The following is an 18,588-nucleotide window of genomic DNA, read 5'->3' as shown; positions in this document are numbered from 1 at the left end:
AAGGATAGTCAATTTGTCTTTATCACAGAGGAAACACAGAGAGTAAAACAGGCCTTGGGTCTTCAGAAGGGCTACAACTGCTATTTAGTCTGAGAGACTGAATAACAAAACAGAATTCTGAGGCAGCTCAGCATCCGGAACTGAACAGAGCACCCAGTTCCATGACTAGTCCCACCTGGTTTTGCTTGCACCATCCCAACAAGTAGTATCTACAAGAGAAGTACAAATATTCATTGACTTTTCCTGGAGCTACAGACCAAGGTATTATTAGGGAAGCAAGGAACCAGAAGTTGGTGGTTCAGCAAGACTGACGAATGGAAGTCGGGACCTACAAGAACCGTCATGACTCGGACTCAGCATTCAGGTTAAAAACGTTTATTAGCCTTAACGCCAGGGGGGTGTTCCACGAAGCAGGATTAAGGGAAAGTCTGACTTATTTCGACAAGTCTGGCTCATTTAAGTGGGAGTTCCATTCCATCAACGTGTCTTAAATGAATCCCTGCTGAGCTACCAAGGTAATTTAGGCGAGTGAACAAGTCTGCTCCGGACCAGGTTAACGGTCTCGCTTAGTTAAGCGTTGTCTCAAAGAACATCCGACGTGTGGGAAAAGATTCCCAGAACTTCGTTCCATCGGATGAAATTCCGCGCTCTCACTACTCATGTATGAAGTAATATAATGAAGCTTATAAAAATCATATCTCAGCATTCTAATTAATTCCAAAATAATTAAAAATAAAGGCGTACCCATATTACAAAGGTCAAACATAAAATGGAATGTCTGAAATTGAAAAAAAAATCCATTAAAATAATATGAACAGGAAGATATTTTTATATTTTGTTTAGTCACAGTCTACTTTGAAAATTTATTAGTAAAAGCAAAGACAAGATACGGTTGTTTGTGCAGAACATTTCACATAAATGCGACTGAAAGAATTTTATGGAGATCAAATAATACAGAATAACATTATACTGTAAGAATGACATGTGAACTTAACCCTCATTGACTATGGGGATCGAACCAGGAACTTTCACAGTGCGAAGCAACAGCATAAACCACTGTACCACCGTGCCACTTTACTAGGCAATTGTAACATTTACATAACTTACGCATTTAGTCTGTCTGCAATTCTTCACCAAGCCAACTCCCTGGCTGTGTTTATGGCCACAGTATTGCCTTTTTAGTGATTACATCTTTGTATTTTTCATACAGATCCATCAGCAGTGTTTGTTCTGCGGCGGAAAAAAACACCGTTCTCTCTCGTTTTAGAGATGGTGCTAGTTTGAGTCTGACTTTTTCAGGAAAGTCTGGCTTTCTTTAGCTACTTTCATGGAATACCCCCCAGTTCTGTGACAGAGCCTCACCCCAGGATGCCCATACAACATGCCAAATCATCTGCCCCCTGGACCCTTGAGATCAACAGCAAAAATGCTGTTGAAAACAGGGAACCAGGGGGACTTGGGCCACTGACTGGATTAATGGCTGCAGGATGAGGAGAAGCAGAAGCCTGACTCATCTGCAGAGGACTGGAGAACCCAAACCAGAAACCTTAAGGGGCAAGAACATAAAACCAAACCCTCAGAGACAAGATGCCAGCTGCACAGTTCACCAGCTGTGAAGTGATAGCCAACTGAGATCATCAAGGCCCAACACAGAAACTGGCCAACCAGAAGCCCAAGGACAAATGCCAGTCAAGGGCCATGAACCCCAAGCTACCCCAACCCAACAAGCCAGTACCTGCTGGCTACAGACAAGCATGGAGAAAACAGACCTACACAGACCAGCACTGCACCAACTGCACTGCACTGCAGTGCACCAAACCAAAGCCCTGCCAAGGTTGCTACTGAACCCACTGCAAGAGCAATGCCAATGACCGAGCACTGTTCACTGCGTTGGTAAAATAAGGTTGTGCGCTACTTGCCAACCAACCCAGAGCAGAGCTCACTTACCTGATTAATCAGAGGCAGGTGTGACAGGAACGACTCAGGAGAACCAGGCAAATGCTTTCATTGATTTTTTGGGTTCATGTTTCACCTGGAACAAAGGTCATTAATATTTGCGCTAAACTAAATTACCCACAGGGAACTTCATGAAGTTAACCGACATGACGCATTCATATTATCCTAACACATTCTCTGAACATTAATAATTCTAACAAGCAAGACACTTTTCATCTTTATAATAAAAAGTAGTAGAAGAGGCTTCTGAATTTTGACTGCTTATATTATTCTCACCAAATGATTTCACAAAGCCATATTGTTGTTTCTGACTGATTGCTTTGTTGCAAAAATGTGTCAGTCATGACAAAACATACCATTCATTTTTCTTGTTTAATTTTGGAGCTTGATCATATTACTTATAAAGTTAATGAGTGTGTTACTGTCTACTCAAATGAAAATATGAACTGAATAGGATTGTCATTAAAGCAGCAACCTTGAAAATATAATAAAGTATAATATTAAGGGTAATAGTAATAAACCAAACAAAGCAACTGGCTCCATCCAATCTTGGTCCTGGTGTTTCTTTTGTACTGTAGATGAACTTTATAAGACGGTGTGGACAGTTTAAGAGTTCTTATCGTTACAGCAGATGGCTACCACTCGGTGTTGACTATCCCATGAGCTTCCTGCTCGGACACGGCACTCCCACCCTTCACTAGAGGCCAACGGCCCCAGTGCTGGAGCAAACGGTAGCTTCATCTCTCCCACCAGAGTCAAGGCAAGGGTGTGTGGAGCAAATCCACTGGCAGCATGTCTGATGCTCTGAGGAGGTTCGACAGGCCGGCTGTCTGTCTCCTCGCTCCCATCCTTGGGTGAAGCAGTCTGGCCGCCCACTCTCTCCTGACAGACATTAAGCTGTGAGGATCATCAGCCACAAGCTATAATTTAGCCTGGCAAACCAAACTGCACCTGCCAAGTTTTTCCATCTGGCACATTCCATTCTCAAGTATAAGGGTCTTCGGAGTGTATATGTAATTCATGACTTAATGGTGTGAAGAATTCAATGAGGCCATGTATATCTCACCAGCAGTATTACAGTTTACAGCCCCTGTGTTCATAGTGTGACCAGTCATCTGTGTGAGGCATCAGCCACAGTTTCCTCCAGCACAGGCTGACTACACCAGATGACCATGAGACGTCTGCTTTCATCACAGTTTCTCCAAAACATCCAGTTACTCAGGAATCTGCTAATGTCATCAATATGCTGATGTTATACATGATCATTTTTCCCATCAGTAAAATTTGACTAGATCCGGTACACCTACACCTGAAGCAGCATCAATTTTTATTCTTCTGTTGCCTATAAAAGATGAATTATTCACACATAAATGTTAAACAGTTGTATTCAGGGGCCCCATAAAACAGGGGAAAGTTAGGATGATTCCAAGGGCCCCTGAGTGACTGCGGCCCTAAAAATTTGGACCATAATTCAATTGATCTGTGTCAGGGGCCCCTATATAATATGCTTTCATGGGGCCCAAAATCTTTAGCAGAACCCCTGATTGTTTTAAAGGGTAAAGCAGGTTATTTGTTGGCATTTTATTAAATTGAACATTAATGTTGCAGTATGTAGATATTTTCCCAGGAAGTGCCAGCAGATTACTGTGCATTCATGTGATCTGCACGACTAGAAGCTGGTTGGTAATGATGAAGAAAATGGTAAAAAATGTAGCATTGATGGGCCTTCCTTTTTTGAGGAAGGGCAGTAAAACCATTCATATTTCTGCCAACATCAACAGCAGTAAATGTGAAAAGTGTGCAGGCATTAGCAGAGTATCCCTTTGAAATTAACTCAAATCTGAATTGTTAAAAAAAACTCTAGGGACTGTTCATTTCAGTTCAGGTGTAAAAAATGTATTCTGAGTATGTGCAGTGTTAACTGTGAGTATTAATGATTATAAATGTTGACTGAATAGACCTACTGTTCTGTTTGTGTTTATGTTGCATTTAAGCATTAAGTAGTTGTAAAGCACATTAGCTGATTAAAGATTAGTTCCTTTTTAATTTAATTTTGCATGTAAGCATCAAGAGATAACAAAGTACATTAGTTGCATGCAAGGAACATGTAGATATTTGTCCATTGAAAACCACGGATAAAATAACATTATGGGTGGCAAATTCTCTAGAATTTAGCTATAGACTTTGACTTGTCATGGGTCAGTTCTGTATAGGCTTAAAAGATCCTGATTTCGCAACAAGCCAGTGCAGGCCAGCATACATTAAACGGCTTTGGAATGGGGAACATGTTCTGACTAAGTCACATTTCAAGCTGCCTCAGACCTTGCACCCAGGATGTTGATCTTATCAGAGTTGCTAGTCACTATCCAAAGTCATTCACACAGAAAAATCATTTATCGGCACGTGCCCAAGTGCAACCTTGTGCCTCAGTGCACAGCCTGATCTCTACTTATCATGCTGGAGGTGCCACCAAAACAAGGCGTAGCAGGAAATGTATAAATTCTGTAGGATACATGCATCAAATCTCCAAAGTGTGCAATGCAGCAAGACTTAGACTTGGCACAGTGTTTGGCAATCTCAAAAATTGTCATAGGGGGTTTTATGTGTGGGGTGTGACAAACTTCTTTCCCAGCCAGATATTTATCAGCCAGATCAAAAGGCATCATCCATTCAATTCCTGCTCCTGTCGTACAAAGCAAACCTTTAGATCATCAGCCTGGCTAAATGACACAGCTTAAGAATACTCGGTGACTCTTCCACCAAGACTCGTGATTTCATTTCCTCTAGAGGGATCTTTCGCTACAAACTTAAGTACAATGTACAAGGGGCTGGCAGAGAGGGTATATTTTGTGCAATACCATCAAACTGCCTTCATTGCATTAGTTCATGAATTCAAGTACCAAAAAATTATTTTAAACTTCTCCATAATCATTTGTACTCTTTTTGCTTTTATCATTCAAGTAGTGGTGAGTCTCCTCAGGACTGTGTGTTTTCACATATCTCCCAAATCAAGGGCGTTTATAGCTATTGAAAAGATCAGGTGCTAAGTCAAGTTTACCTGGGGCCTGACTTGAAATTTGTTTTTGAAGGAAGATTGACACCGGAGCTAAATTTCTCGGGGCCCATGTCCCAAGCTCTTACCTCCCTAACCACGTCTCCCCCTCGGCTGCAACAAGCACCACCGGAACACTACTGAGAAACTTCACACCCAACACTTCCTCAACAGTTCCACAGATCTATGGCCACCAGGATGTGAAGACTGCTCTTCCTTTGGAAAAATCTTCTCAGTCTTTGAGTAGATACCGTTTGAGTAGATTTGAGGCTTGCATGCAGCTGCTCAGCCATGTAAGCCCATTTCATGCAGTTCCCAGTGCGTAGTTTTTGTTCTGGGGGAACTTTGATAAATGCAGCCACAGTTCAAGTCTTATTATCCAATAACTTTACTAAGGACATTTCAAGAAGAAAAAAAATAATAGCATATTGAACTGTTCAAGCAGTCTGATTGTTTCCGCCCTGCCTGGTCTCTTTCTAATATCCATCGTTTGATAAACCTCCAGTGATTAGCAGTAGCAAGCAGTTACCTGTGGCTCACTGCACTCACTCAGTCATAAATGACAAGAAATCATGGTCTAGTGTGTGTGTGCGTGTGTGTGTGTGTGTGTGTGTGTGTGTGTGTGTGCGTGCATGAGAAAACTCGCTGGTTAACATTCTAAAGCAATGCTGTAGAATTTTAAAAGTGTAAATTTATTTTCTTTCCGGCTGGCTCAATTTTAAACTTCCCAAATTATTTTGTTGACCAGCACAGCAGGTAAGCAGCCAACCGGGAATTCTCTTGAGTCTCCCAATTGACCATTCTGGGCTTCCCGGTGGCAATGGGTCCAAATGAAACACCTTTATTAAGAGGTGTGTCCCAATATTTTTGTCTATATAATGAATGTCTCTGCCAAGAAACTGATGGGTAGCTCTTAACCTTTTCCACCTCCTATAGCTCGTTCTTTTCCTTCTATCACCCCCTGGTGGTGAAATGAGCTTCTAACACGTGTGACAAATGGAGAAATCTCTCCTTTTCAAAGACTTCCGTTCCTGTACTGCATATCAAAAGTAATTTTTAGATTAACACCTTTTGCGCTACGTATGCGGCATATTTATATAGGCTTAATTTTCTTCCAACTCAACGGTAATTTTTCTTCATATTGACCAAGTAGGTCGCTGTAAATAGGAACGTGGTATGTGAAACAGTTTTAGGTTTTTTCAAATCATTCATCCGAACTTATTGTGTCGAGGGAATGCAATCTAATTGTATAATTGCTTCGTTTAACTCAAATATTGCAATATGTCAACAACGAGGTATTGATAACATAGGTCTACAATTTTTTTTCTCAGGTGCCAAGGTTTTTTGAATGGGTTTAGGGTATTTTGAGGGTGCTGAATTCAAAAATCTCATTACTTTTGCTAAATTGGTTCTAGTTTTTTGAGATAATGGACATCCATGAAAAGAATGCATTCCCCCAATGCGATTTGCGTGTGATAACAAGCTTTTGGTCTGTCTTTTGACTCAACAGTGTCTTAGGTAATGAAATATTAAGCCACTGGTGGACAAGAACAAAATCATTCTCCCACCGCTTCATATTAAGCTAGGATTGATGAAGCAATTTGTTAGGGCTTTGGACAAAACGGGTAATTGCTTCAAGTACATTTGTAGATCATTCCCTGGACTGAGCATGGAAAAACTAAAAGCTGGAATCTTTAATGGTCCTCAGATTCGTACACTCATGACCGATTCCAATTTTACCAAATGCATGAATGACACTGAGGCTTCGGCCTGGAAGAGTTTTGTCTCTGTTGTGAAGAACTACTTAGGTAATCACAGAGCAGACAATTATGAAGAATTGGTGCAAGATATGCTTGCTAACTTCAGAAATTTGGGAGTTAATATGAACATAAAGCCATTTAAACAGATTTCCGGATAACCTTGGAGACTTCAGCGAGGAACAAGGCGAGAGGTTCCACCAGGATATGAAGGTGATGGAGGAGAGATATCAAGGCAGATGGGACATAAACATGGTGGCAGATTACTGTTGGAGTTTCCAACGTGATTGTCCTGACGACACACGTAAAAGGAAATCGCATAAACATTATTTATTGAAGCATTGGCATTATTAATCAATAACTAATTCATATTGTATTAATTAATCAAATCATACATAACTTTTTCCTGTCACTGTTAGATATTTTTAATTTCTTTTTTTGGTTGATGTTAGACAGTTTATACTTACTAGTTGTAACTAAAATAAAAATATTCTTGCAATTCTGAATGCTTTTCAAAAGTGTTGTAAATATCTCAGAAGCTAGAGCCAATCTGGCAAAACCGAAGTCATATTCTTAATTAGTACCATAAACTTAATATAAAACCGTTCTGACATCGTTGGCACCAAAATTACTGTATACCAGTGTAATAATTCAGAATGAAATCGAAAAGCATCTAATACCCACTGAGGTATTATACTTATTTTTATTTGTGTTCATTGTATTTTTAGTTTCAGAACTATATAAATGTTATTAGTTTTACCATCTTCTTCTTAGCTTTTACTCCTGTTTGAATTACAATTTAGTAACATCTATCCTGCATTTATCCGTCCTTTATCTAACACTAGGTGTGAAAGAGAAGCGGAAGGTAACTGATCATATATCAGTGGTACCGCTGGAAATGATACAGGCTCTTCTGGACGCTCCTTTCATTTCAGAGCTTTTTAACAACGAGCTTTTAAGGTGTCCAGTTACTCTAATCTGACCCATTGAATTGGCAGTACTACTTTCCCTTCCACGGTAATACAAACAGCCCTTTCACATGCAATGCCCAGAACCGTCTGACAGAAGTCGTTTGGAAAATATGTGTTTTGCAGTGATTTTGTGTTTCTTAAACAAGCGTGACTTTATCAGACAATGAAATAAAAATAATAATAAAATACCGACCAGCGCTGCCTTGTATGTATGCACAGCCTGAAGGGCGGTTAAACAGTGAATACAAAAGAGGAATTATACCACCGGATGAAAACTGAAATACCTTATAATATCTTAAAGTCGATATAAGCTACTCCACAGATGGCGATGGCGTATTAAGGTCGCAAGGTGGCAGTTTTGCGACATGAAGCAAATTATAACTCTGCTCTTCATTCTCGTTTAAGATGTACGCCAGATTTACCTTCGTTTCCCCCGTATTTATTAAAAACGCAGACGAGTCAAATGTGTAAAATTTCACTGTCATATAAGTAGGCATAATTGGCGTCGGTTTCAAGACTGTAAAAACTTAGACAAAGCTAAATTGTGGAAAACGCGATGCAATGAAGTTTTAATGTAAAGTTGTCGGACTTGACAATAGCAGGTTCTAGACAATTTAGAAGACAATTTAGTGACAGTCATGGACTTCACTATTTTAAGTGAAGACGCACAATAAATACATTCAAACGTGCCAGTAAATTGCTTTAAAGCAATAACTGGTAGGATATATGTTTCGCTTTATTGTATATTCGTAAACCTTAATTTAATAATGTTATGGTTCTGTAATGCACGCTAAATCGCATAATTATGCACTGACGCATTAAGTTAATGAGCAGCTTGGTAAAAAAAAACACGTTGAAGAATTAGCAGTGATATCTCGTAGTTTGGCGTCTGTGCAAAAGGCCCGCCTACGCGCGCTCGGCATTGGCTGGCGCCTTTTGTTTTTAGTCGGCGTCTGGATTCCGATTCGTCACGGACGAGATCAGTCAACGGCGCACGGCGGTCCCTCGGCGCAAATTGATATGTGTTACATTCATTTATTCATTAGTAAAAGTTGAGGGAAATTTTTTGCCTTCCCGGGCCGGTACGACTTGTCAGGAATTCGACCCTTTTCGTCATGTCAGGAAGGGGACTACAGTTGAACCGTAGATGTTGTGGGTGGGGGTGGGGTATAGTTGGCCGTGGTGGGTGGGGTAATGGGGGGTGGGGGTGGTGAGGAGGGGGGTAGAGCACTGCCGCGCTCGCGCACGGACATCTGGAGAAGCCGGCGCGCATCGAGTACGCGCACCTCTCCTCCTTTCCAAACCCGCCAGGTGTATTGATGTCTGTCTCCCCGTATCGGGACTGCCGATGCCGCGGCAGAAAGGACAGGTGCGTGGGACACAAGTTGCCGAGTGGCGGCGTTAATCGGGATGGGGGGAGACGAGGAATAATGAATGTAGACGGTGTAGCGGTAAGGAATTGTATCGGAGCCGATGCTCATACTAAAGAATAATCCACCTTTTTTCATGCAATGAAATGCAAAATGTGAACAGATGAACTGAATCGATTGGACTTTTTGGTCCGTCTCATGCAGATCGACGACTTTAGATTTTTTTTATTTTTGTATTTTTTTGTACATCGCTATTTCGTTCATTATTGCTCTTCTATTTGATCGTAGCAAGTTGCAAGAAAAATAAAGATATAGCCTACTAGCCAGTAGTAGTTTCGAAAGTGAAGACCGACGGAATTTAAGTTTTTACTATGTTTTTCTAAATATACTTAAAGAAAGATGCAACCATCTCGGAATAGCATTGTGTTTCAAATGTATTTACGTACCACTGACGTGTTTACGTTCCTTGTCAGTTAATATGACTTTTGCATGAAGATCTCAATCATCCAATACGTATTTATAAGGATATTTTCAAATCATGTGCATGAGCACAAATGGGTATACTGCCTTGTCTGAGAATGAACGTCAGTCGGAAAATTCTGTGTATTTTTTCGGTCTGTGGTCTTTTTAACTAAGGAGAGAAACTGCAGCCGGGATTCAATAATATTTTCAATCATCTTGGGACAAGGGATTTACCATGTCAAAAACGCTGAAGAAGAAGAAACACTGGTCGATTAAAGTGCAGGAGTGTGCCGTGTCATGGGGGACCGGCGGCGAGTTCGGCTCCGTAGTGGAGCTACGCGGGGGTGCCGAGCAGGGAGAGTTCCCCCACCTGGGCCAGGTTAAGTCTGATGCGCTGGTCTGTCACTTCGGGAGGATCCCCATTGCGGGAGATGTGCTGCTAGAGGTGAACTGCACCCCCGTCAGCGGGCTGACACACCGCGACACCCTGGCCGTCATCCGCCACTTTCGGCAGCCGGTTCGGCTGAAGACCGTCAAACCAGGTGCGTCCGTCGCCGATTGCTCGCCGGTCACGTGACGCCGTCGAATGTGCTTTCCGGAGGTCTCCTGGTTGATTTACTTCCCCTGGGGCCAGAACCCCCCAGGGGAGGGTTAGTTCTCCCATGCACTCCGCTAAGCTGGTGTCTTCCGAACGGACTGGCTCTCCAGAGCACAAATATACCTGTTTAGGGCTTTGACTGGCATTAAAAATTGGCCATGGGCTTTGGGGTAGCCCCCAAGGTATATTTTGCCAAGTAAAGGTGGGGGGGCATCATTGTGATAAATTTTGCCACCCAACATCGGCCGACCACGAAAATGCCCAGCATGCCAGATAGCCAGTCCAGCCCTGTACCTGGTTAAAAAGCGATCTGGCTCCTAGGAAAGTATCGGGAATCAAACCCTTCAGTTTACAGTGGATAACACACTTTGGCACCTTCAATGGCCTGTGCCATGCAGTTTTTGAGTGCATAGGTGAGGTGTACAGTACGTATAGTTTATTTTCTCCAGATGCCTATCCAGGAGCCTTCACCAAGCGTCAGCGTTAATTTTTCTCGTGAGTCAGTTTGTGTTGCTTTTCTCCTTGTCCAATATTGAAATGGTATTGAGAGTAGACTTGCACGTCAGCCGATGGTCTGCTTGCTTTTGCTCTTTCTGTAATATCCCTGGGGCTGAGTCACTGGTAAGTGGAAATGCAAGAGTGTTTGTGTTGGGTCGGGTTGCAGGCGGGTCATCTTTACTGAGAGAAGAGTCTGGAACAGTTGGTGAAAGAACTGACATGTATCTGGGGGGGCCTGTGGACACTGGCATGGCCCAGAACGCGCCTGTCCATCTCCCGAATCCTTAACACCGCAGTTTGTGGGGGCACTTTGGGATGGAAAAGGGAGATGCATCATCTCTCACTTTTTGTATCTTAATCTTCTACTCATAGTCGTACAGGTGCTTGTACAATACTATCACATTCTAAAATATTTATGAATTACTGGCACCCATGTTGAGAAATAACAGTCTTCTGAGTGTCTTGAAAACAGAGCTTGGCCTCAGGGGTTCAGATGATCCAGAGCCTAACTGGCTGAAGTCATTGATCTGTAAGCATGCTTCTAGTTGTGGTACAGTACATGTTGTTTTTCTTGGCTGGAGTCGGGGGTGGGGGTATTATGGCTTTTGAGATGTAGACCATGTAGGTCACAGAGGCTCAGAAACAAAAAAGATGTATTTGACTGAACGGATGTTAGCTGGAGTGATGGATACCCATGCAGCAGATGATGTAAAATTCGACTACGACGAGCCTGGGGGCAATCAGTATGCTCAGTTGTCGGTTTGCTTCTTCATTTCCACTGGTCCCTGTGTCCCAATCCTTCCCCGCCAGCATTTTCTGTGACAAAGCCCTTGTTCGGAAAAAGAAAAGGATGTTTGGTGGCTAAATTTAGCCCAGGTTATCCAGCAGGTCTCTGCATTTTTTAGAGGCCATGTTTAATTTAGGCAACACCATTATCCGCTATACCCGAACTCGTGTGCCGCACACCTGAAGAATCCGCTGCAGTCAGTACGTTGGGTAGGCAGGGTGATGGTGGTGGGCATGTGACTGGGCAAGGAACAGAAAAGAATGTTGGGTAGGTAGGGTGATGGTGGTGGGCATGTGACTGGGGCAGGAACAGAAAAGAACGTTTGGTAGGTAGGGTGATGGTGGTGGGCATGTAACTGGGGCAGGAACAGAAAAGAACGTTTGGTAGGTAGGGTGATGGTGATGGGCATGTGACCAGGGCAGGAACAGAAAGGAACGCTTGGTAGGTAGGGTGATGGTGATGGGCATGTGACCAGGGCAGGAACAGAAAGGAACGCTTGGTAGGTAGGGTGATAGTGGTGGGCATGTGACCGGGGCAGGAACAGAAAAGAACGTTTGTTAGGTACGGTGATGGTGGCGGGCATGTGACCGAGGCAGGAACAGAAAAGAACGTTTGGTAGGTAGGGTGATGGTGGCGGGCATGTAACCGAGGCAGGAACAGAAAGGAACTGGTGGAAGTTATACTGCTTATCCTTGGATACAGGTGGCACACACATACCTGGGTAAGAATATTCTGGAAAGGCTGTAATCTTCCGGTCCACTCACTCAACAGATGGGGGAAAATGAAGCGGGAATGTATGAACAGTTTGGATATTCTTCCTGTTGTGGATGCTGAAGACCCGTAGAAGACCACAGAACTTGTTTTTTTGCTTTTTATCAATTTATTTGCTGTGTAAACAGCCTTATCTATAAGTCACAACACTTGAGCTGTGCACAGTGACTGTTCCATGAAGAATGTTTGTCAAGTTGGCACACAGAAACTTTAACGCTGGATTTTCTGGTCCAGCTACATATTTGGGCCCGTTGAACGTCATTTCGGAAACATTTTTTGAATGTTTGTTTTCAAGCGGTTTTGGATTGTAAATATTATGTGTTTTGCGGTTGAAAGATTATTGGCTGTGGACTTCAGCTGATGTTTAATTGTTGAGTAAGCTGGTCCTCCAGACTTCTGCAGGTATTGTTAACTACAAGTCAGTTAGACCCTAGAGCAGCTGAACTTCCATTAACTACTGACACCTGAAAACCAGGTGAGGGGGGTGGGGGTTACATTCCAAAAATTCTTGATCTTTTGAAGTACACATCCTGAGTTTCTGGAGGACTGGATTTGCACAATCCTTAGCAATAAGCAAAATACCTTTAATTACTTTGTGCATGGCAGTTACATTTTTTTCCAGAACAGGCAGAACTTAGCATTTCCAGAAAATTTATCCTTTCAAAAATTCCATTAACGTAATTTTCTTAAAATAACTGTTTTTATTTTACTATAAAAACCCCCGTAATCAGCACAAAAAAAGCACACAAATCTTTATTGCTGCCAGGCCATTGCCCTTGGATGTGCCCAGATGATCACTTCCATTTTCAGTTGCTTCTATCTCGCATTTTACTGCCCCTCCACCCACTCCGATCGTGCAGTGTACTGCCATTACTCTTCAGGAAATTATGTGTGAGTCCAAGTCCATGGCGATGGCACGTAAGGGAGATGGAGCAGCGGCCCACCGTAATTGTCACTGAGTCGTAGGCCTTCCTCTCAAGGGGCCGATATCCCTTGTTATGAGGGAGATAAAGAAAGAGAACCTCAGACTGAACACTCTCTCTTCTAATAGACATATGGCCCGGCTTTGCTGCTAGAGCATCTCACAGACTGCCGGTGTCCCCGGTGAAAGATTTATGACATCCTTGGCTCAACGTCTGACGCGGGGATAGATCTCCTCTGTGTGCTGATTAATAAGGAGGTCCTGTCCGCATCCAGCGCGGAAAGCTCACAGGCACGATCGGCATGAAGGGAGATGAATGGGATGCCTCTGCAAGGATGGAACGTGTTTTGAAATTGAAAGCCCCCTCCCCTGAGAGAATGTGATTGGTTTATACCTCTGCTTGTCATCCTGGGTATGATGCTTTGGGCTAAGCACGGGAGGTAGAGATAACTGGGTACAGAGGGAATGATAGTCCTTTTATACAGTGTTTCCCACGGTCCTCAGGAACCCATAGACACTCCATGTTTAAATGACTGTCTGGCAGGAAGCTCGGTGGGAGCAAAAATGTGGACCGGCCGTGGGTTCCCGAGGACTGGATTGGGAAACGCCGCTTCTATAGAATTCAGCAGTTCTATTCTATAGATTGAAGCAGGATTTCTTGCTTAGCCAAATAACTTGTCAGATTTAAGGTAGTCTTGGCTAAATGGACTTTTATCGTTACTCACAACTTCACTTATCATTCACTTACGTTTAGCCCAGACTACCTTTCCATGTGAAGGAACCCAAGGTCCTGCTACAGACTGGCACACAGAACCCTCTAAGCATGTGGATGCTGCTAATAGCAACCAGGATAAGGTGACAAATGAACAACCAGTCCTCTTTTGCTACCTCTCTCATTTGGAGTGTCCAGTCTGCTTTCCATCTCCTGGCTTCTGGAAGCATGACCGACACCTGAAACTGATTTTCTGGAAAGGATCCTGTTTCCTTGTCAACAAGTGCGGTGGGATCGATCGGGGGGGTGCAAGCAGTGTGGCGATGGCCTCCTTGTCAGCTGCCAAGCCCATTCCAAGCTGATGCAGAAATCACATCAAACAGCTCCTCACAAACAGTGCCTACTTCCACTATGTTAAGGGCCGTGTGTAATTAGTGTAGTTAGTCTCATGGGCAATTTGCTGGACGATTCATGGACAATATGGGCTGATGCCATGTCTAGTAGTTTTTTTTTTAGTGCATGTGATTTGTAAATAGGACGATCTGGAGATGCCCCTTTAACCAGTGTGGCAGGGTGTGAGTACAACACACAAACGTATCAGGTGGTTTGCAAGAAAAAGACGTGGCCCTCCCCCCGATCAGAGACAGCCTCATTTATAGGGGGGAAGAGGAACAAGGTGCTTATATATATCTGCCCACCCACACCCCTTGGTGCTGAATCCTGATAGGTGGCTGCTGTCCTTGGTACTGCAGCGTATACAGGGCCACCAGTCATGCACCAGACGACGAGGGGTCCCAGAGGTGCCATTGTGACACCAGGTTTCACTATATGTTGACCACACCCCTTACAAGTCAGAGATAATACACGGCATGCTTGGAACAAATTATCCTGATCGGCTACAGGAAACTCTACGCTGTCCCAACACCACCTATGACGGCAATGGTGACATGCATGACATGCACCCTGTCACTTGGTGGCCTTGTGCTGGCACTGGTGGCAGAAGACGAAAAGCAACTAGAAGGCCGGGCGAAGGATGTGGCGCGGAGGGAGGACAGGTGGGAGTAGCTGGCTGATGATGTTCATTGTCTTTTGAGAGCTTTGGTGCTGGTGACTCCAGAGCTTCTCACAGCTGATCAAAGACCAGTGGGGAAGGCTGGCAGCTGGAGCACCTGGCAGGAAACCCACAGTTGGTTTCTCTTTTTCGTATAGTTTATTTGCATACATGTAAGTGTTTTTCCAATGACTAAAAGCAGATTAGAAATGCAAATGAGATGGAAGGAGGCAAACGGCTGGTGTTCTCTTAAGGTTTTGTTCCCCCTCTAGGTATCCAGGCCTCAATTTCTACGTACATGTAGAAGCTCGTAGCCGGCCAGCGGTCGTGTAACGTCGTGGGTACTGCTCTTACTGCAATGTCCTTCTAGGTGTCCATTGTAGTTCAGACCACTCTAATAATCTTTGCTGTTGATGGAAAATTTGAGCTGTTGATTCATAGTTGGAGTTTTTGTTGATGTTGAAAAGAACTTCTTCAAGTCTCTTGTGGAGTCCTGCCATTACTGGTTTTCGTTCTCTGTGAATGGTGAGCCCTGTCTCGCCAAGTCTGAACACGCTTCATCGAGCATTGTGGCCCAGAGAGCTGGGGAAGAACATTTCACACCTCTCTGAGGGGCTGTGACGAATGACCCCACTATTGCCCAGCAAAGTGGAGGAGATACATCTTCATGATGCTTCATGAAGCTGCCCTGTACCCTCTCTTATGCAAAAACACATAAACAAATGTACACATTCCCTCACGTGCAAGACTACAAACATCTACCGACACACATGCAATCTGACGCATGCATTGCATACAGTACATAGACATTCTTACATACCGTACATACCTTAAACACACACTGTTCTGCCTAAAAACCAAAATTCTTGGTACCTGGATCCTGTATAATCGATTGTAATTCCAGGATTTTAATCCACAGCATTGCCCCCTCCCTCAAGATGCACTCTAATTTGATGAGGGCTCTCATGCCTGGGCCACCACCCCAGAGGGTTTTCAGAAACACCGACAGGCTTCAAACATTGCTCACTCTGAGCCTTTTTTATATTTATTAATCTATTTTCTACTGGGGTCAGCCCATATGCCCATTATGAAGAGGCACAACAAGTAGAGGCGATCAAAGCCCGTGATTGGCCAGACTCCTCATCCGGTGCATGCAACTGGACACGCCTCCTGGGCTCACTCTATTAGCCACACCCATTTTTCCATGGAGATTCAGACATGCCAAGTTTTTCGGTGGCATTTATTGGAAATAAAAACCACAAGACTCACGCAATATTACACAGAATACATTTTGTAAGCATGGCTGGGCATGCCAAATAACCGTCTGCTTTTAAGATTCGTGGCAGCCAGGCACTAACAGCTAATTTATCAAGGCGCTTGCTGCTCGATTTGTCTGAGACTCCTAAAGCACATGCAAATAGAATTACTATGCATATTTAACCTGAATGTACACCAGTTAAGCTGGCAATTATACGCTGATTTGAAATATGCAAAACATTTACAAATTTAAAAGAATATGTATGTTGGCAGGCTGCAGATTTCACGGGGAGACTGGCCGTGTAAAGGCTGTCGTGATGGTAATATGGCGTTTCTGTTTCTGGCTGATGTATGATCGCTGCCGCTGGCACGGTTCTAGCGGCTGTTTAAAATGACGGTGCGGGATGGGCTCTCCCTGCCATATGTTTGGCGTGGGTGCCCAGCCAGGGCAGAATGCCATCTCACTGGAAGGGGGGGGGGGGGGGGGGGCTTCTCTCTGGAAAATGGTGCTAGAGCCAGATCCATAGTGAACCTTGTCACCTGAGCCTGCTCTTATGAAGGCGACCTGACCACTTAGGTGGGAGGCTGGTATGTGTCAGTCCTGATGCACAGATGTTCACACTCACTGGGCTGCTTCTACAAGTCAGAATAGAATGCATTTTGCATATTTGTCTGAATATATTATCCTTCCGTGCATTCATTTGCTCACAATTCACCATTTTCTACAGTCTTGCTATGGACCACAGAGTCAAAAACTGTAGTTGAATATGCACTTTTTCAAAGCACCCTGATGGGTCACTGAGGATGGCACATGCCAGTCAGCTAAACTGAGCCCAGTGACATTAATCTCCTATAGATCCAACTGACAATGTGTTAGTGGATTCAGTCACCTGACCTGTCAGTCATTCAGTTGGGCCGTCACCGACCAATGAAGGGAAAGCCTGGTGAGCTCCGCCCACTGATTGACGGGGTGGTGACCTTGGAGCACCTTGGCTGTAAGGTGGAAAGGCAGGTTGGGGAGTGAGACGGGCTCACAGGTGGATAGGAATGTTAGGAATGTGGCTATGTGGAGAAACCAGTGCATCCTGTAGTGGAAAACGCACTAAGCAGCTAAAAAAATCCATGTCTGATGGCTGTTGTGTGCAAACAAGGACATTAAAAGGAATGAGGATGTTGTGCGTATTTGATGGACTGCAGTTAAGCATGCAGAACAGTCAAAGCGTGTAACACTATCACCGTGCTGCACAATCTGCACATAGCGGAATGAGGACGTAAACGTAAGGCGGGGAGTCCGTTACTTTCTGCCTTGCAGGGCGGCTCAGTAGACAATACAGGCTTGTTCCACCTATACTTCATCTCCGGTTAGTTATTTATATGAACATATGCTGCTTGCATTTTCCCTGAGTAATCCCGGACCTGAGCTGTTTGCTCAAGAGGCCCAGGTCTTGCCAGAGACTAGCGGAGCCGTGTTATCTGCCGGGTGACGTGAAAACTGTGGATTCCTTTGATACAATCGTAGTGAACCACGTGGTTCTGTTGGCTGCCAAAGCCGCCGTCCCCCTCGTCATGCACCTTAGTCGACGTCTCTCCCGTCACATACTTCCATCTGTCTGTGAAGTCACCTCTCCTGCAGTAACATAAACGACACGTTAGACGATCTGTACGTAGCATGATCTGCCTTCAGAGTCATCTGTGGGTAGTGAAGGACAACATTCTGGCCTAACTGCTATGCTGCTTTTATTTCCAGACACAGCGCTGGACTAAGTACCTAAAGCAGATCACTATGACTTAACTTGTATCATTCTCTTTATACTGTCAGAATGACAATAGCACCACCACAACCTCAACCCCCCCCCCCCCCCCCACACACCCACCCACTTCTACCCCGGATCAAAGTATGTTTTGACTCTACTCTTGAAGATGAACTTCCCTTCTGTCACCTTCAGCTCTCGCATGGGTGGGAGGCATGGCTCAGATTAGGCTCTCTTCAGCCCCCATTTCTCCACATTTCTGTGCCTGAACACTGGAGATTGGCGTTAGAAACTGCTGGGTCATCATCTGGGATCTACGAGGTCAGCAGGCCTCATGCAAGAGATCCAAGTCCAATTATGGCTGCACGCAAACTCGCATCTATATATCAGCAATTCGACTGCTTAAATGGCCGTGTTTCTACCCCGGTTTGGGGCTTTTGTCGACACCAGTTTGTCCGCGGTTCGGCACCGCAGCCCTAAGTAGCTGTACACTGTAGAATCAAGCAGTGGGTGTGACCTTCGTAGCATTACATGCACCACCAGAACCACTCAGCCTCAAAGAGCTTTTTGTCAGATTAGCATTACAGCTTCATTGTAGCTTATATACAGAGGGAAGCAGTCTATGTATATATAAGCAACAAACAATCTGCTTTGTAGCCTTTTTTTGCACAAT

General features: G+C 44.1%; 1 protein-coding gene across 5 annotated transcripts in view; it reads left to right on the top strand.

The window, feature by feature from the left end:
* The window catches only part of LOC111852041 (membrane-associated guanylate kinase, WW and PDZ domain-containing protein 3-like), a 103,126-nt gene that overhangs the window by 5,194 nt on the left and 79,344 nt on the right, over positions 1-18,588 (top strand). For 4 of the 5 annotated variants that reach the window (XM_023827524.2, XM_023827523.2, XM_023827522.2 and 1 more), the window contains exon 1: positions 8,960-10,110. The exons of the other annotated variant lie outside the window; for it this stretch is intronic. In XM_023827524.2, the coding sequence (XP_023683292.2) occupies positions 9,804-10,110 (307 nt within the window). In that variant the 5' untranslated portion in view covers positions 8,960-9,803. Of the gene's footprint in view, positions 1-8,959; positions 10,111-18,588 lie in introns of those variants that run through there. 5 annotated transcript variants of the gene reach the window in all.

Source organism: Paramormyrops kingsleyae, chromosome 8 (assembly GCF_048594095.1).
Source record: "Paramormyrops kingsleyae isolate MSU_618 chromosome 8, PKINGS_0.4, whole genome shotgun sequence".
In the NCBI taxonomy this organism is placed as follows: Eukaryota; Metazoa; Chordata; class Actinopteri; order Osteoglossiformes; family Mormyridae; genus Paramormyrops; species Paramormyrops kingsleyae.
This window is presented reverse-complemented; position numbering and strand designations above follow the sequence as displayed.